At 41.6% G+C, this 20,373-nt stretch overlaps 1 protein-coding gene and 1 pseudogene across 5 annotated transcripts in view; both read right to left on the minus strand.

Moving 5' to 3' along the window:
• Window positions 1-3,403: 3,403 nt before the first annotated feature.
• Window positions 3,404-20,373, minus strand: part of PRORP (protein only RNase P catalytic subunit) — a 148,793-nt gene continuing 131,823 nt past the window's right edge. For 4 of the 5 annotated variants that reach the window (XM_010385568.2, XM_030929853.1, XM_010385575.2 and 1 more), the window contains 3 exons: window positions 11,556-11,704; window positions 7,547-7,742; window positions 3,404-4,051 (listed from right to left, as the gene is read on the minus strand). In XM_010385568.2, coding sequence (XP_010383870.1) covers window positions 3,920-4,051; window positions 7,547-7,742; window positions 11,556-11,704 — 477 coding nt within the window. In that variant the 3' untranslated portion in view covers window positions 3,404-3,919. The remainder of the gene's footprint in view (window positions 4,052-7,546; window positions 7,743-11,555; window positions 11,705-20,373) is intronic. The other variant, XM_030929851.1, reaches the window with a different exon arrangement.
• Window positions 15,877-16,597, minus strand: LOC104679830 (annotated as a pseudogene).

Raw genomic sequence — 20,373 nt, forward strand, 5'->3', positions numbered from 1 at the left:
ATCTGAGAGTGATGAGGCAAACTGACCTGGTCTCATTAAAATGAATTAATGTTTAACATATTCAAAATTAAAGCCCCTACTAATGATTTCTTAAGTATTTGCTTCTTGGGCTGGCTTTTAGCACTGAAGAGATGAGTGGGGTAGTCATTTTAATGTGCTCGATATTAACTCTCTACATCAAATTTCTTGTCAGAAGTTACCAAAAAAAAACCTTCCCATGTTACTGCTATTTACAACAAATTATCACGGTTATCATAATAACTCAATCCATTAGATAGGAGTATACTTCTGAGGGCACTCTAGTAGCAAAACAAACTATTTTTAGCTGCCATCATGACTAGATAATTGTCTTCCTGTTTATTTCAATTACCACTTAAAAGCAAGTTGTGTACGTAGTACAGCCTCTGGAAGCACTCGTCAGATCAAATAATGGCAAAAAATGAAACAAAACAAAACAAAACAAAAAAACTAAAAACAAAAAACTAAACTTGGGGAGAGGGAATGTCAGAAAATCATGAAAAAGTATAGATGGAGATGATGAAAGAAAATTAAAGATTATTTCTCAAATTTTATTACATTTATTCATCTGTGTTCCTGTCTCTTGTATTTTCATCCTGTTATTTTCTATGGCTTCCTCTATGTAGAGCTCTAAATGGAACTTCCTTTGTTTATTTAGCATAGACTTAAGCAGACTGCTTGTCACTGGCCAGGACTGCGCAGGTAAAAGCTGGTCCTATTTCCTTTCTGCTCACTCCTAAGTGCCTTCTACAAATTTCCCTTCTTATTCTTGCTCCCCTCCTGCCTCCTGTAGGGCTGCTGGACTATAGAGATGCCTCATTTCAGGCTGTGTCGGGTGGCTCACACCTGTAATCCCAGCACTTTGGGAGGCTGAGGTGGGTGGATCACCTGAGGCCAAGAGTTTGAGAGCAACCAGGGCAACATGGTGAAACCCTGTCTCTACTAAAAAAGGAAAAATTAGCCGGGCGTCATGGCGCGTGCCTGTAATTCCAGCTGCCCGAGAGGCAGAGGCATGAGAATTGCTTGAACCCGGGAGGCAGAAGTTGCAGTGAACCGAGATCATACCGTTGCACTCCAGCCTAGATAAAAGATCAAGACTCTGTCTCAAAACAAAAACAAAACGGTGAGAAATCTGCTAGAGGACCAAGGAAGCAGTAATTATACTTAAGTACAGACTTGAGGAGAATATTAATTGCATATGAAGAACAAGCCACCTCAGATGAGGTAGTCCCAACAGAGCCCTGAGAGAATAAACTCAGCCTTCTCCCTTGAGATTTTCTTTTCACTGGGTCTGAGAACAGTAGGAGGAAAAGAGTATAAATTCAGAATGCCAGGGGCAAGTACAAAGTATTTTAGAAATACTTTTAAGTGGCAAAGTCAATGCTCTTTCAAATCCTTCATTGTTCACAACTGATTTTAAAGATACTAACGATTTAAGAGTACAACTTTTAAAATAATTCCTTCTTCTCGTGGTGTCCAGGAGCTTGCTTGACAGGTAGCTTTTTTTTTCACTCAAATGATCAGAACACAAATGGGCAGCCTAAGTGTCTGGTTCCAGGGCTTCCTTCAGGGAATCCCTGTACTCCGCAAGGTCACTGTGGCAGCATAATTTACTCTGAGCAACCCTACACTGGTTCCCCACTCCTGGACAAGGGACTGATGTACCTCAGTTTATCTCAAGCAGAAGTTAGGGTTTTGTTTCTAAATGGTATTAGAGTTGTTTTAAAATGTAATTTCTCTACCACAATGTTCCATACTGGTGAGCCATTCAGGATACTTGGGCCCTTAAAAGATGTACTCCCCTGTTCCTTCCTCTCATTCTTACCTCCCTCCCTTTGAGACAGGGTCTCGCTCTGTCACCCAGGCTGGAGTGTAGTAGCATGATCATAGCTCACTGCAGCGTTGACCTCTGGGGCTCAAGTGATCCTCCCACCTCAGCCTCCTGAGTAGCTCGGACCACAGACATGTGCTACCATGCCCAGCTAATCTTTAAATTTTTTGTTGTCACGGCTCTCCCTATGTTGCCTAGGCTGGTCTCCAACTCCTGGCTCCAAGCAATTCTCCCATTTAGCCTCCCAAAGTGCTGGAACTATAGGTGTGGGCCACCATGCCCTGACCCCTCCCCCATCTCTATGTGCCAGTGGAAGAAAGAGTATTTGGGAATTAGAAGAGGTGGGTTATGGCTGAAATGTCTGCACTAACTAGCTGTGGGACTCAGGGAAGCCAGGTCATCTTTCTGGGTCTGTTCCTCATCTCCAAAATAGACTTTACATGCTCTAAGGTTTACTCCTGCTCTAAAGTTCTAGGTTTCTTCTTGTAGCTTCTTCCATCTTTTTTCTTTTTTGTTTAAAGAGACAGGGTCTTGCTATGTTGCCCAGACTGGTCTCCAACTCTGGGCCTAAAGTGATCCTCCTGTCTTGGCCTCCCAAAGTGCTGGAATTAACAGGTGTGAGGCACCATGTTGGCCTCCTCCTCTATCTCTATGTGCTCCTTTTTTGGGAATTTGCATTAGGCTTTTAGATGGGCTTAATAAATACTTTTTGTCTTCTTAAAATGTTTTTCTTAAAACTATGATAGTTCCTTAAAAAAGAAGTTTAGCTTGCTGAAAGCACAGTTTTCTAAGTATGTAGTTTATGAAATTTGGAAAATGAACAGACTGAATTTATTAGGGCTTTCTCAGTATCTTTTAATGCTCTCAATATATCCAATGTTTTCCTGGAGAGCTCTTTTGTCTTGGTGTCCAGTGATGTTGCATTCAGTAAATGGGTAAGAAGATAAAATGTCCCCTCCTTGGATTTTCCTGAATTGTTTCTCTGTACATAATACATACCCTAAATGTATATGGTTTGATGTAAATGAGGTCATTGTTTATTTCATGTAAATAATTACCTTTTTTTACTCCAACTTACTTTTTTTGAGGTATATTGTCATAAATGTAAATGTATCAATTTAAAATGTTTACTGTGAGGAATTTTAACTAATATATACATATAGCTATATTACTATTACCCAAATCAATATAAGAAACTTTCCATCACCCCGAGAAAGTTATCTTATATCCCTTTCCTCAGGCAATTACTATTCTGATTTTTATCATAATAGAGTAGTTTTTGCCTGTTCTTGACTATTGAATACAGTATGTAAAAATTAGCCAAGCCTGGTGGTACATGCCTGTAGTCCCAATTACTCAGGAGGGCTGAGGTAGGAAGATTGCTTGAGCCTGGGAGTTTGAGGCTGCAGTGAGCTGTGATCGCATCACTGCACTCCAGCCCTGGTGACAGAGTTAGGTGAGACTCTTTTTCCAAAAAAAAATAAGAAAAAGAGGAGTGAATGCCCCCTCTTCTCCAATCCAAATAATTGGATGATAAGTAATTAAAAATTGCTATTAATAGTAAGCTTTTAGTATCTTGGCCAGTTTATTACAGAGGACGATAAAATGATTCCATGTGGATAGGGCATAACATACAGAGAATGAGACTATGTCCAAAGAGGGAGAAGGGATTTGAAACAACATGAGTATCTCAGGGACAGATGGATTGGTTCTGCTATTGGTAGGCCTGGAAGGCAAGGTCAGAAGTAGCAAAAAATGGATAACAAAAGCACTACTTGTCACCCAAGCTAAGTGGAATAGCTGGCCCAGTAGGAGAAATGTAGGTTTTGCTCTACACTGAGTTCTCCAACTCTTGATAAGCCTCCAAAAACAAATGTTAGGGGAAAAAAATGCAGCTGGCTATGAAAAGATATTTTATCTCATTTCATTAAAAAATCAATGTCAACACTGTTAATAGAATCATTTTATCCTCAGGATAGAGGCAATGCTCTCAACAAACACCAACTCAAGAGCCTCTGATGCCAACCCAGAGGGTACTCAAACACAAACTTAGCGTAGAGGTAAGAGTCTCTATGTCTTTTGGTGGAGGCAAAGCCATTTGATTGGTACTTCATAGGAATATCTTTCTACCAGGTCTTCATCATATGGTATGTGCCACGAGTCTCCAGTTGTTTGCACCACTGTGTCATAGCTGAGAATATGCTGTTGAATTAAAAAGAGAACAAAACATTGAGAACAACACTAAAGGGCTACCTGGCCATTTCTCTTTCTGACACTTCTCAAGTTTGCTTCAGAAGAATACTAATAATGGATTATCTCACTTAATAATGGATTTTCAAAGGGCAGCTAACTCTGTGAAGATGAGCCCTAGCATTAGGAGTTTCTTTTTTTGAGAGGTCTCATTTTTAAGTCTAAAGACTCTCTATAGAAGTATTACATTTATGTAAGACAGATGTTCTTTTGTTGGCTCATCAGTTTTGTGTGTGTGAGTGAAAAATTTCAAATACAGTCAGCCTTCCATAACTGCAGGTTTTGTATCCCTGGCAAACCACCACGGACTGAAATTATTTGAAAACAAAAAACAACAACAAAAAAAAACTGAACATGTACAGACTTTTTTTCTTCTTGGCATTATTCCCTAAACAATACAGAATATAAACTATTTATATAGCATTTTATTATATAGCATACTATTATATAGCATTTATATAAACTATTTATATAGCATTTACATTGTATTAGGTATTATAAATAATCTAGATGATTCAAAGTATACAGGAGGATGTGTGTAGGTTATATGCAAATACTATGCCATTTTATATAAGGGACTTGAGCATTTGAGGATTTTAGTATCTGTGAGAGGTCCTGAGACCAATTCCTCATGGATACCAAGGAACAATTGCATACAAAAGTAGAGAAATGGTATCATGAACTCCCATGTACTCATCACCTAGGTTCGGCCATTATCAATTCATCTCTAGTCTTATTTCATCCATATGGTGCCCCCTCCACCTCAGATATGTAATTTCTTCTGTAATACTTCAGTATGTATCTCTAAGAAATAAGGTTTTATTTTATAAATGTAAGATCAATATCTGTATACCTTTATTATACTTAAGAATTAATAGTTCTTGGCCGGGCGCGGTGGCTCAAGCCTGTAATCCCAGCACTTTGGGAGGCCGAGACGGGCGGATCACGAGGTCAGGAGATTGAGACCATCCTGGCTAACATGGTGAAACCCCGTCTCTACTAAAAAATACAAAAAAAACTAGCCGGGCGAGGTGGCGTGCGCCTGTAGTCCCAGCTACTGGGGAGGCTGAGGCAGGAGAAAGGCATAAACCCGGGAGGCGGAGCTTGCAGTGAGCCAAGATCCGGCCACTACACTCCAGCCTGGGCGACAGAGCGAGACTCCGTCTCAAAAAAAAAATTAATAGTTCTTCAACTATATCTTGAATCACTATGGTATCATTTGATACCATATTTACTACAAATCTATTGTTTGGATATTCTTATTTATTTACTTTTATAGAGACAGGGTCTTACCATGTTGCCCAGCCTAGTCTTAAACTCCTAGGCTCAGGCAATCCTCCTGCTTCGGGCCTCCCAAAGTGCTGGGATTACACAAGTGAGCCACTACACCCAGCCATTCTTACTTATTTTTTTTTTTTTTTTTTTTTTTTTTGAGACGGAGTCTCGCTCTGTCACCCAGGCTGGAGTGCTGTGGCCGGATCTCAGCTCACTGCAAGCTCCGCCTCCCGGGTTCACGCCATTCTCCTGTCTCAGCCTCCCGGGTAGCTGGGACTACAGGCTCCGCCACGTCGCCCGGCTAGTTTTTTGTAGTTTTTAGTAAAGACGGGGTTTCAGCGTGTTAGCCAGGATGGTCTCGATCTCCTGACCTTGTGATCCGCCCGTCTCGGCCTCCCAAAGTGCTGGGATTACAGGCTTGAGCCACCGCGCCCGGCCCATTCTTACTTATTTTTAAATTGACGAATAACAATTATACATATTTATCATGTACAGCATGTTTCTGAAATATGCATACATTGTAGAATAGCTAAATTGAGCTAATTAACATGAGCATTACCTTATATATTTACAATTTTTGTGGTGAGAACACTTAAAATCTACTCTTAGCAATTTTCAAGGATACAATACATTGTTATTAATTATTAACTACAGTCATCATGGAACTTATTCCTCTTATCTAACTGAAATTTTTTCTCCTTTGACCAACATCTCCCCACTCCCCTAAACTCTGTTTTTTTTTTTTTTTTGAGACGGAGTCTTGCTCTGTCACCCAGGCTGGAGTGCAGTGGCACAATCTCAGTTCACTGAAACCTTCACCTCCCGGGTTCAAGCAATTCTTGTACCTCAGCCTCCCATGTAGCTGGGATTACAGGCACACGCCACCACGCCTGGCTAATTTTTGTATTTTTAGTAGAGATGAGGTTTCACTATGTTGGCAAGGCTTGTCTTCAACTCCTGACCTCAAGTGATGCACCCGCCTTGGCCTCCCAAAGTGCTGAGATTACCTGCGTGAGCCATCACGCCTGGCCAACATTTTCTGACCATTGAACCTTATTGTACCACGGGCCAGTGTACTTTTCTGTAATAACTCACTTTGGATTCTCTCCCTTTGCTTTCACACAAGATGTGTCCTTATATTATAGATACCTTAACTAGAATCAAAGAATTCAATTGAGACTGTGTCATAGAAATGAATTAAACAGGGAAAACAAATTACTTAAAAGTATAACAAACGATAAGAAATAAGTAATTTGAGCTATTGCAAATAAACAAAAATAAAAACATATATAAGAAGTCATAACTTATGGCAGGGTACGGCGGCTCACACCTGTAATCCCAGCACTTTGGGAGGCCAAGGTGGGCGGATTATGAGGTCAGAAGTTCAAGACCAGCCTGACCAACATGGTGAAACCCCGTCTCTACTAAAAATACGAAAATTAGCTGGGCGTGGTGGCATGTGCCTGTAGTCCCAGCTACTCGGGAGGCTGAGGCAGGAGAATCGCTTGAACCCAGGAGGCAGAGGCTGTAGTGAGCCGAGATTGTGCCACTGCACTTCAGCCTGGGTGACAGAGCAAGACTACATCTCCAAAAAAAAAAAAAAAGTCATAATTTATGACATAATTAATTGAAGTCAAAATTGGTGATATCCTAAATGTTTTTTGGTTTTTGTTTTTGAGATGGCGTCTTGCTCTGTCACCCAGGCTGGAGTGCAGTGGCGTGATCTCAGCTCACTGCAAGCTCTGCCTCCAGGGTTCACACCATTCTCCTGCCTCAGCCTCCTGAGTAGCTGGGATTACAGGCACACGCCAACACACCTGGCTAATTTTTTTTTTTTTTTGTATTTTTGGTAGAGACGGGGTTTCACCATGTTAGCCAGGATGGTCTCGATCTCCTGACCTCGTGATTTGCCTACCTCGGCCTCCCAAAGTGCTGGGATTACAGGTGTGAGCCACCGTGCCCGGCCCCTAAATGTTTTAATTAATTTGAGGTTGGCTTATGAAAACTTTTAGCAAACTCTTTCTAGGAACTGGCTAGTAACAAATACTAACCTAAAACTGAGAAAAATAAAGCATTTAGAACCTTCAGTTAGTTGTGACACTCTTTTTCTATGCCACATTCTTACTGTATACTTGACTCTGTTAATATTACATAGAGAACAGATACCATTACCTGAAAGGTCAGTTTTGATCCTGGAAACCCATTTATAATTGCCAGCTGATGTCCCTGCTGCCACTTAAAAAACAAGCGTTGGGTTTTGGGATCAGGCAGACAGGCCTTGTGGTCCCGCATCAGGTCTTTTGTGATAAACCTGCAGTGATTCCCGGAGTGCAGTGTGGCATACAGAAGGAATGGATCATCCTTTGAGCTGAACCAGGCATAAGAAAGAACACAATCAAGCACAGCTGAAGAGGCAGAAGACAGCGTTTTTTCGCTACACTTTTTACTTACTTTCCTTAGAGGTGCCTCTGAATTCTTGACCAGCATGATCCTAGTAATACTTAAGAACTACCTGAAAGTCCTTAGCTGGTAAGCAATACCATCTAGAACACAGACGGAAAGCTGAGGGGAATGGAATGCTGTGCCTGGGATTCTCACAGCTTACTGGACTCATCCACTAGACCAATGAATTCTAACAGTGCTCTCCTCACACTTAAAAGTTGCTTCTCTTTGGGCATTTTTCCTATTTGCCTTATCTATCACAGAGCACACCTTTTCCCTCTCTCTTCACCCAAATTCAAGAAACACCCAAAATACTACTAGGGCAGGATGAGACTTTCTTGCAAGCCACCAAATAACTGGCTGCCCCTGAAGCTGAACTGGTATTTCAGAGCAGCTTCTAGACAGTCACCTGGATCAGCACCCCAAAACATCTTCTTTGGTAAGAGCCAGTGACTCAAAGCCTCCAACAGACCATCAACCTTAGCACTTATCATTTTAATAAATGTGCTGTAAAAATGGCAGTAACGACCTTGCTTTAGGAGATTCAGACTGCAACTTGTGATATGCCCTATGCCTTGATTCAAATGACCCTAAATAGGACCATTTAAAGTTTTCTTTATCCTGAAGTATTTCAAGTGAAATGATAAAATGATGAAATGTGCCTTATAACTCTCCAGGAAAAAAAGAAAAAGAAAAAAAGTGTGTGGTTTATAGAACAAAATTAGCAAAATGATGGTAATTGTTGGAGCTGGGTGACAGTTACATGGGGACTCGCTATTCACTATACTATTCTCTCTAGTGTATGTTTGAAAAGCTTCTTTAGTACATTAGTGGAAAACAGATTTAGTGATAAACATTTAAATATTCAAATCCAAAGCCACAGAAGGTCAGTGAATTGATCGTTACAATTGAGTTTGGAACTTCAGCTGGTGCAACAAATACAGACCCCAAACCAAGCAGTGAGACCACTTTCCAACAGGTTTCTTGGTCATAACGCTTCAAATTTATGTAATTCTTCCATATAAGGAAAACAATAATGATCATGACAGCAACTAACATAAATGTTTTCCATGTACTTGGTGCTGTGCCAAGAGTTTTACATGAGTTATTTACAAGTATTATCTTATTTAATCCTTAAAACAACCCCATAAAGGTTACACAGGAGATAAGGAAGACAGAGAGAAAGGAAACACTTTTCCCAAACAGGGAGTGGCAGGGCCATGATCTCAACCTGGGTAAACTAATTCCCAAGCCTGCAATCTTACTGTCTACCCCATGTTGCCATTAGGTCTTCTGCTCTTGGAGAAATGGAAGCACCATCTTCCAGCTAAAAAAAGAAGGGATGTGGTTTGGGAACTGGATGAGAGGTTTGCTTCTCCCTTGCTTTATGCATTGAGAACCATTGCACTTTTTAAATAATAAATGATTTGGGGGCCAGGCGAGGTGGCTCATGCCTGTAATCCTAGCACTTTGGGAGGCTGAGGCAGGTGGATCACGAGGTCAGGAGTTCGAGACCAGCCCGGCCAACATGGTGAAACTCCATCTCTACTAAAAATAAAAAAATTAGCTGGGCATGGTGGCGGGTGCCTGTAATCCCAGCTACTTGGGAGGCTGAGGCAGGAGAATTGCTTGAACCCGGGAGGCGGAGGTTGCAGTGAGTCAAGATTATGCCACTGTACTACTCCAGCCTGGGTGACAGAGCGAGACTCCGTCTCAATAAAATAAAATAAATGATTTGGAGAATACTGACAAATCTTGAAGTCATCACATTCAGACTCTGAAATCTAGATTTGGGGCTGAGGCATATACATTCATTATCTAAGTGAAGTTGGAAATAAAGTTTTGTTAGCATAAACAATATGAAAACCTCAATGCACAAGAGTGCACTGAGTTCACACGTGCTGTTGCGGATCTGTAGTCCTCCTAATTAGCTATTTTTTTCTTACTTTATAGCTACCGTAGGTTGGTTGTTTTTTTTTTTTTTTTTTGGTGACTGTCTCACTCTGTAATCCAAGCTGGAGTGCAGTGGTACGATCTCAGCTCACTGCAACCTCTGCTTTCCAGGTTCAAGTGATTCTACTGTCTCAGCCTCCCGAGTGGCTGGAACTACATGCGTGTGCCACCACACCTGGCTAATTGTATTTTTTCTTTTTTTTTTTTTTTGAGACAGAGTCTCGCTCTGTCGCCCAGGCTGGAGTGCAGTGGCGTGATCTCGGCTCACTGCAAACTCCGTCTCCCAGGTTTATGCCATTCTCCTGCCTCAGCCTCCCCAGTAGCTGGGACTACAGGCGCCCGCCACCTCGCCCGGCTAGTTTTTGTATTTTTTTAGTAGAGACGGGGTTTCACCGTGTTCGCCAGGATGGTCTCGATCTCCTGACCTCGTGATCCGCCCGTCTCGGCCTCCCAAAGTGCTGGGATTACAGGCTTGAGCCACCGCGCCCGGCCCTAATTGTATTTTTAGTAGAGATGGGGTTTGCTATGTTGGCCAGGCTGGTCTCAAACTCCTGATCTTGAGTGATCTGCCTGCCTTGGCTTCCCAAAGTGCTGTGATTATAGGCATGAGCCACCGTGGCTGGCTTACTGTAGGTTTTGTTACTGACCATGTTTACCATGTTCCTTTGGCTTCCTGGGAAGCTGCAGCTCAATAGCAATTTTCTCCTTACATTTAGCATAAAATCTAGGCCTCCTGCTTATCTATCAGGATCCGTAAGGTCCTCTGTATTGGGGTCTCTGCCTTCTCTCTAATCTCAGAACTTACTACTTTCCCTCTTGCTATTATAGCCCAACTGGCCTTCTTGCTTTCCTCAAACACATGCCAAGCTTATGCCTGCCTCAGGGCTCTTTTTTTTTGAGATGGAGTCTCGCACTGTCTCCCAGGCTGGAGTGCAGTGGCGCGATCTCGGCTCACTGCAAGCTCCGCCTCCCGGGTCTATGCCATTCTCCTGTCTCAGCCTCCTCAGTATCTGGGACTACAGGCACCCGCCACCACGCCCGGTTAATGTTTTGTATTTTTAGTAGAGATGGGGTTTCGCCGTGTTAGCCGGGATGATCTCCATCTCCCAACCTCATGATCCGCCTGCCTTGGCCTCCCAAAGTGTTGGGATTACAGGCGTGAGCCTGGCCTGCCTCAGGGCTTTTAAAATATTTCATGTTTTTTGGGATGTTCTTCCCACCACCTCTCCCCCTTTCTCAAATAACTCACTCCTCATCGAATTTGCCCCCTCAGAAAGGCTGTTCTTGACCCCCCATTCACAACCCTCTGAACTATCCCTTACCTAAACTCTATCTACCTTGCTTTATTGTCCCCATAGTACTAATCACTGCCTGGAATGACATTACCTGTTTATTTGTTTATCTGTTTATTGTAAATTCTAAGAGGGCACTGCTCTTTCTCCAAGAACATAGAAAGTGTTCCTGTTGGTCAAGTATTTGCTAAATGATCTACTTAGGATCTTATGGCATGTATTCGGTGTACTAATCTCACTCCTGACTTATCTTCTCCCCACTTCTCCTTTATCCTGATTTCCTCATCGGTTTAAGTTTATCCTGCCATAGAAACTGTAGTTTTTCTTTTTTTTAGAAGAAAGTAGTTTTGTAAGTTGTCTCAAATCTTTTTTTTCTTTTTAATGAGGGTGAGTATACATATACACATGCATTTTAAAAATAGGTTTTAAAGTAGGTAACTAATAAGCAGATGTCTGGAGCACTGTATAATTCACCTGTTACCTCCAACACTTACATGTTATCAGCGAAAAAACAGCTGGCTTGCTTTTGCACCTCTGCCATCTCATCCTTTCTCCACCGGAAACTCTGTTTTAACATGTGCTTCCGGCCTAGGACCAGCAGTCGCAGATTCTGTTTGGCTAGTTGAGAGATGACATTCAAGAGCTAAAAAACACAAAGCCAGAACCCCAAAAGGTCAAGGGAAGACTCTCAAATTAGTGGAGTGATTTCTTTCCAGCAGGCCACCTCAATGGTGAACATGTGCTTCCGGCCTAGGACCAGTAGTCGCAGATTCTGTTTGGCTAGTTGAGAGAAGACATTCAAGAGCTAAAAAACACAAAGCCAGAACCCCAAAAGGTCAAGCGAAGACTCTCGAATTAGTGGAGTGATTTTTTCCAGCAGGCCACCTCAATGGTGAAGCACTCTTTTCTGGTAAGGGGTAAGAAAACAATCCATAATAATTTCCCATCTTTGAAAGCCTGAGGAAAATGCTTCCCTATTACACATTAATGTCTAACATCTGCCTGTTGGTCAGGCTACATTGCAGAGAGGTTTTTCTTTTTTGTAAGTGTGTGTGACAGGGTCTCACTCTGTTGTCCAGACTGAAGTGCGCAGGTGCAATCACAGCTCATTGCAGCCTTGAATTCCTGGGCTCAAGCAATCTTCCCACTTCAGCCTCCTGAGTAGTTGGGACCACAGATGTGAGCCACCACGTCTGGCTTTTTTTTTTTTCTCTGAGACACAGAGTTTTGCTCTTGTTGCCCAGGCTGGAGTACAATGGCATGATCTCAGCTCACTGCAACCTCTGCCTCCTGGGTTCAAGCGATTTTCCTGCCTCAGCCTCCCAAGTAGCTGGGATTACAGGCATGCATCACCATGGCCAGCTAATTTTGTATTTTTAGTAGAGACGGGGTTTCACCATGTTGGTGAGGCTGGTCTCGAACTCCTGACCTCAGGTGACCCACCTGCCTGAGCCTCCCAAAGAGATGGGATTACAGGCGTGAGCCACCATGCCCAGCCTGATCAGCCTAATTTTTTTTTTTTTTTTGGTACAGATGGGATCTCACTATGCTGCCCAGGCTGGCCTTGAACTTCTGGCCTCAATAAATTCTCTTGCATTGGCCTCCCAAAGCACTGGGATTACAGGTGTGAGCCACTGCACCCAGCCTAGTTCCGGTTTTTTTTTTTTTTTTTTTGAGACGGAGTCTCGCTCTGTCGCCCAGGCTGGAGTGCAGTGGCCTCGATCTCAGCTCACTGCAAGCTCCGCCTCCCGGGTTTACACCATTCTCCTGCCTCAGCCTCCCGAGTAGCTGGGACTACAGGCGCCCGCCACCACGCCCGGCTAGTTTTTTTGTATTTTTTAGTAGAGACGGGGTTTCACTGTGTTAGCCAGGATGGTCTCGATCTCCTGACCTCGTGATCCGCCCGTCTCGGCCTCCCAAAGTGCTGGGATTACAGGCTTGAGCCACCGCGCCAGGCCTCAGTTGTTTTAAACTGTGCTCTTTAGGGCCCACTAGGATAGAGATAGAGAGGCTCAAGAGGGATGGGATTTTGTTTCCTAGGATTTCGTTTCCTATACATTTCAAACCTTGTTTCAACCCAAACAGCTCAACCTTTACATATTTATCACATTGGTATTCTGCATAAGTTTTGATTTGAATAAAGGCTTCTACTTCTTTTTAAGTTTGTAAATGATTAGACTAGACAGTGACTTTTCTATGTTATGACTTGATTGTTAATACTGCCTCCTTTCATTGAAATTCCCTTTTCTACAAAAGATCTGTCGATTTCTACCCTGTAGCCTACTTTCCAGTCAGTTACTTTATCCCCATTCTCTCCACTTCCCATCGGCCTCTACTTCATCGTGTGCACATGAACTCCTCAAAGGTCTAGACTTGGGTTTTTAGAAATCTAGTACTTTGGTGAGCTTGCCTATACTCAATTTTTCATAAGGAAAAGTACATAAATTACTTGTATGTACCACCTATTAAACTAAGCTATAAATGGATATTACTAAGTAAAACAAAAGCTGAAAAAACTATAACTTGTATTATATAATCATATATCAGAAATATAAAAGATCTTTATAAGAATTGCTGGGCCCACAAAAACCACAAGTTGAAAGGTCTTACAGAAATCCTTAATTTTCTTGGGTCTTGGTTGGAAAAGGTATTTATTTTAGTCTAGCTTCTCTTTACTCATAAGTTACTCCTCTGTAGATTTTCAGGACATTATTTAAAGTCTTATAATAAATAAAATTAATTCATTTATTTAATCAGCTATCAAATATTACATTAGTACCTGTTATATCCAATATACATGTAGACTCTGATGATCTAATAATGTATTAGCAAGGGCTGAATTTTTTTATTTTTTATTTTTTTATTTTTTAATCTTGAGACGAAGTCTCGCTCTGTCGCCCAGGCTGGAGTGCAGTGGCGCAATCTCAGTTCACTGCAACCTCCGCCTCCTGGGTTCTTCTGCCTCAGCTTCCAGAGTAGCTGGGACTACAGGCATGCGCCATCATGCCTGGCTAATTTTTGTATTTTTAGTAGAGACGGGGTTTCACCATATTGGCCAGGCTGATCTGGAACTCCTGACCTCGTGATCCACCTGCCTTGGCCTCCCAAAGTGTTGAGATTACAGGCGTGAGCCACTGTGCCTGGCCAGCTGAATTTTAAAAATATTACTGTTTATTGCTTTGGACCGATACTGAATTTTTGTCCACTCCATTGCTAATCTTATTTCAGTAAGGAGTAGTTGGCTTTTTTATCCCTAATTATTAGTTCTATAATTAAGACATAGAATGGGCTGGGTATGGTGGCTCACATCTGTAATCTCAGCACTGTGGGAGGATGAGACTGGGGGACTGCTTGAGGTAAGAAGTTTTAAACCAGCCTAGTCAACACAGCAAGACCTCGTCTCTATTTAAAAAAAAAAATTAGGCCAGGCACCGTGGCTCTCACCTGTAATCCCAGCATTTTGGGAGGCCGAGGCAGGCGGATCATTTGAGGTCAGGAGTTTAAGACCAGCCTGGCCAACACGGCTCCATCTCTACTAAAAATACAAAAATTAGCTGGGTATGGTGGTGCGCGTCTGTAATCCCAGCTACTGCGGAGGCTGAGGCAGGAGAATTGCTTGAACCCGCGAGGTGGAGGTTGCCGTGAGCTGAGATCGCACCACTGCACTCCAGCCTGGGCGACAGAGCAAGACTCCATCTCAAAAAATGAATGAATGAATAAATAAATAAATAAATAAAATAAAAATTAGCCAGGCATGGTGGCATGCACCTGTGGTACTGGCTACATGAGAGGCTGAGGCAGGAGGATTGCTTGAGGAGTTCAAGGCTACAGTGAGCTACAAATGTACCACTGCACTCCTGGGCAACAGAGTGAGACACCATCTCTTAAAAATAAAAGAACGGGCACAACTTGCCCACTTCAGATTCAAGTTTAGCTCAACCTGCAAGTTGAGCTAAACTTGCCCAACTTGCCCACTTCAGATTCAAGTTTAGCTCAACTTGCAGGTTGAGCTAAACCTGCTTGAGTGTTAGCTTAACCTTGAAACACTTGAAACACTCAACCTTGAAACACTCAACCTTGAAACACTCAACCTTGAGGACACCAAACCCAGAGATTTACAACTAGTAAAATATAGTTCTTTCCTTCAAAGCTAGGAATAATGGTTTCTGTGTTCAGGCAGTTATTTCCTAGACTTCTCTATGTGTAAGGCATATGGTAGGTATCACAGCTACGGAAATTTAAGCCATAGTCCCTGCCTTTAGTAACGGAGTACCCAATATTATTATTATTATTTTGAGACAGAGTCTTGCTCTCTCACTCAGGCTGGAGTGCAGTAGCACAATCTCAGCTCATTGCAACCTCCGCCTCCTGGGTTCAAGCAATTCTCCTGCCTCAGCCTCCTGAGTACCTTGGATTACAGGCACCCACCACCATACCCAGCTAATTTTTGTATTTTTAGTAGAGATGGAGTTTCACCATGTTGGCCAGGCTGGTCTCAAACTCCTGACCTCAGGTGATCCACCCACCTCGGCCTACCAAAGTGCTGGGATTACAGGCGTGAGCCACCGTGCCCAGCCTCCAATATTTTCTTATGTAACTATCAAGACAAAGAAAACATATATGCTGGCTCTACACATATTGGATGGGTCATAAATATATTTTTTCATTAATAATTATTTTCTGATTAGCTGAAGAATATGCCCAATATCCATTTTCATCCATCATAAAGTAGCTCATATTTGAAAACTTGAAAAATGAAAGAACAAATGACTCACAGCTCACTACCCAAAGACTGTTAATGTCTATTTACCACTCTTTCTGTTCTATTTAGTTTTTACTTTTATTTTATTTTATTTTTCTTTCCAAATCAATAGGTCTTTTGCATCATTTAAATATCACAAATAGGTCTCAGGAATCATCCGGCATCTTATTTCAGAAGCTGGACTACTCTTAGATCTTATTCATCAGCCGGCTGAACGGTTCCTTTTTCAGAGACATAGATACCATCCAAAAATTTCCTGATATCCTTGTTTTTAACTGCTGTGGCTTGCTGAATCAAAGCCTCTAAATTGGAAACAAGCTCAATGTCATTACCTTCAAGGATTAATTCATCTTTCTGGGCTTGAGATACTGAACAAGCAACATCTGGTCTCACCCGAACCCTGAGGATATATTTTTCACCCAGGAAATTTCAGATTTCAACAAGAGATCCATTCTCCTGGATAATGACATTGATGGGGAAGTAAGCATACACAGACCTCATCTTGTAATGGAAGCCCAGTGTTAACACCCTTGATCATGTTCTGTACATGACTACAAATAGTCTGAACGGCAGCCAGTTCCTTTCTGTTTCCCCACCATTTGTCAACCTGGAGCCTCTTTTTTTTCTTTCCAAGAAGATTGAATCTACACTGATGTGATTGAAGTCCCTCTGCAGGGTTCCTCTGGGGCCTTTCACAATAACTGTGTGTCCCTTTACAGTAATGTCACCATTTTCTGGAATGTGGACAGTCTGATTGCTGAGAATGGTCTTCATTCCTCAGTAGACATGGCAAAGAAAGCTATTCTATGTATGTTTAAACATAATCTTATAAGCTATTTTAAAAGTTGGGTTAGTAATAAAAGAGCAAACATCTATACTAGTAAACTTTGATTCATGGATTCAAATAGCTCAAAAGACATAGGCTGGGTCTGGTGGCTCAGGCCTGTAATCCCAGCACTTTGGGAGGCTGAGGCAGGAGGACTGCTTGAGGCCAGGAGTTCGAGACCAGCCTGGGCAACACAACAAGACCCCATCTCTAAATAATAATAATAATAATACAATTATAAAAAAATTCAAACAAAAACTGTTTCTGATACTGATTGCTTAAGTTTCCAGGCAACTGGGAAAACATGGCTTAAAGATAAATACTGTTGTGTCTTCATAGCTATATCCTGGTTTAGATAAATGGTCTTGAGTTTACTAATAGTACATTAAAGATGGGCCAAGGAAGAGCAGAAAAGCCTATCTTGAACTACTCTGGGGAACCATCTTGTGGCTGAGAAGTCTCTACTAGAAGCAGCTCTCTGAAAACAATGAAAACAAGGAGAATAAATGAAAGACACAGGGAAAAAGATGAGTGTGCAGCATAAAAGCCCCGGCCTGAAACTCCATGAGAGTCCAGCCATGAACCCACTTCTTCTGGGGTAAATTACAAGGCTGGATCCAGTGGGCTGAGTCAGTGTCATAGGTATACTTGGAATAGTTTTTAAAAAAAATACAAAAAATTCAACTTAAGATTCTATGTTAGATCAAAAGTGAAACCAGGAGGGAAAATGGAGTGAGTAGATGTACTTCTCCCTATGTCTCCCACTAAGTGAAACTCAAAACCTTGGACATTATATATAAAATGAACATAAGAAGACTTGGAAAGGTAGAGGGAAAAATGGCAAACTGGCTGGAGACCTCAGCACACAAGGACTGACATGGTTGTGAGTTCCCTGGGTTTTCTTTTTGCCACATATATCTCAGAATTGGAGCTGAAGAAGCTGTCAACCTAGAAATGCCAATGTGTGCAGACAAAGAAAACCCAACAAAGGCTTGTTCTCTTTAGCCAAAAGACAGGAAAGAGGCAGTCTTACTCAGAAAACTTGGTAAAAAAAAAAAAATAACATCAGTAGACTATGATGCTGTGTATGTGTGTGTGTCTGTGTATGTATAAAACAAGTAGAGTTGGCTGGGTGTGGTAGTTCATACCTGTAATCCCAGCACTTTGGGAGGCCAAGTTGGGTGGATTGCTTTGTTGTAGGAATCAGGAGGACTACAGACACTTCGGGGTAAAGCAGGATGATCTTTATTGAGTGCACTCAGACCTAGCAGACTTAACATCTAAAAAACTGGGCTGAGAACAAAGACAGCACTTGACTTTTACATACCCTTCAAAAAGGGGGTGGGCTAGCCTGAAACAAACTTATGGTGGTGTGAAAGCAAGAATACAGAGGCAGAACAAAGACAGTTAATCAAACTGTGATAGGTGTATAACTCAGGATTACACATGACTGTTGCTATGTAACCTAGATGGCTGTTATCTAGGTTTGCCTTAGTGCCTTGCTAGGCAAGCCACTAGCTTATTCTATGACATTCACTATGGCACCGAGGTGGCTGTAGCTTAGGCCTGCTCAGATGGCTCATGACTTTCACTGTACTGTACTTTCACTGTACTGTTTAGGTAAAGCAGAATACTTGAAGGTAAAGCAGAATACTAGTTACAGAGAATAGGAATCTATAAACTCACTCTATAAGATAAAGAAAAATTCGTTTTTCTCTTCCTTACGTTGAGGGAGTACTGGGAGAGTCTTCAGGACACATTAGATAGTATTATCAAGACTTTTCTTGGGTCTGGACTGTGCCTGTTGCTGCCTCTGGGACAAGTCAGCCTAATATACAAAACCTTATTTCTCTTTTTTTAAATTTTATTTTTTCTTTCTTTCTTTAATTTCTGCCTCAGCTTGAGTTCAGGAGTTTGAGACCAGCCTGGGAAACAAAGCAAGATTTTTTCTCTACCAAAAATGAAAAAAATTAGTTGGGCATGGTGGTATGTGCCTGTGGTCCCAGCTACTCTGGAGGCTGAAGTGAGAGGATCCTTTGGGCCCAACAGATCAATGCTGCAATGAGCTATGAGAGCGCCACTGCACTCCAGCCTGTGCAACAGAGTGAGACCCTATCTGAAAAAACCCCCACCAAAATAAAAAAAAAAACACACACAGAAAAAATGAAAAACCCCCCAAACACCTACAGTGACCACTAAAAATGCTATACAAAAAGATACACTCAAAAACACTACAGATTTTATTTTATTTTATTTATTTTTTGAGACAGAATCTCACTGTACCCCAGGCTGCAGTGCAGTAGTATGATCTCAGCTCACCGCAACTTCCGCCTCCCGGGTTCAAGCAATTTTCCTGCCTCAACCTCCCGAGTAGCTGGGATTACAGGAGCATGGCAGCATGCCTGGCTAATTTTTTTTTTGTATTTTTAGTAAAGACCGATTTTCACCATGTTGGCCAGGCTGGTTCTGAACTCCTGACCTCAAATGATTCACCTGCCTCAGCCTCCCAAAGTGCTAGAATTATAGCACCCAGAAAAAAACACTGTAGATTTTTAAAAGTCATTATAGAGAAATAAAAATGGAATTCTAAAAAAGTTCAGTAGTCCATAGGAAGGGAGGAAAAGTAAAACAGAGACAAAACACAGAAAACAAAAATAAATGGCAAGTATAAGCCCTAACATATCAATAACAGTATGAGCTATAAAAAGTCTACATATACCAATTAAAAGATAGAGGCTGGCAGAGTGGATTAAAAAACATGACCCAACTATATGCTATCTTGAAAAAACCTCAAATATAAACATATAGACTGGTGGAAAGTAGAAGGATGGAAAAAGTTATATAGCATGCAAACAATGAAAGGAAAGCTGGAGTGGCTACATTAATATTAAATAAAATATACTTCAGCGCAGAAAAAATTACCAGAGACGCAAAAGATGTTATACAATGATAAGAGTGTCAATCTAAGAAAACATAGCAATCTTAAATGTGTGTACCAAACAACAGAGCTGCAAAATATGTGAAAGCAAAAGCTGACAGAAACAAAAGGAGAAATAGCCAAATCTACAACTACAGTTGGAGACCTCAACACTCCTCTCTCAACAATTGAGAGAACAACTAGACAGAAAATCAGCAAGCATATAGAAGAACTCAACACCACCGTCCAGGTTCATGAATTGGAAGGCTATTAGCTAGTAAAGACAAAGGAAGTAGAATAGCTCAAACAATTTTGAAAAGAAAGAATGAAGTAGAAAAATCAGTTTACCTCATTTTTAGTCCTTCTTATTCAGCTATGGTAATCATAACTGTGTGATAAAAGTGGAAGGATAAATTCTGGAGTCTGGACCACATAGCAGAACAAAATAAACAATACACGATTCACTCTAGAGCATATCTAACATTCCAAACTGATCCCAGAACTAATACCTCCTGAGTAACCAATACCTCAAGCTTAACCTAAAATAAGGTATCACTCTGCCCCGCCCCCATCCCCTGCTTGCCCTATCCCACACAAGACATCACTGGTCCTCCTTAGTGATACCTTCCCTTACTGATAAGGAGTACACTTGGCCCAGACCTCTGGAATGGGAAGATGGAGGCTTACTCAAGTCAAATTTATCATCTTAAAACTCTTTTTTCTCTCTTCTGATTTGGGGTTTCTGTTTCCAATATTTCCTACTATTTCACTTTTCCTTTTCACAAAATCATTTTTCCTTGAAATATG

The sequence above is a fragment of the Rhinopithecus roxellana genome, chromosome 5 (genome assembly GCF_007565055.1).
Source record: "Rhinopithecus roxellana isolate Shanxi Qingling chromosome 5, ASM756505v1, whole genome shotgun sequence".
NCBI classification, from domain to species: domain Eukaryota; kingdom Metazoa; phylum Chordata; class Mammalia; order Primates; family Cercopithecidae; genus Rhinopithecus; species Rhinopithecus roxellana.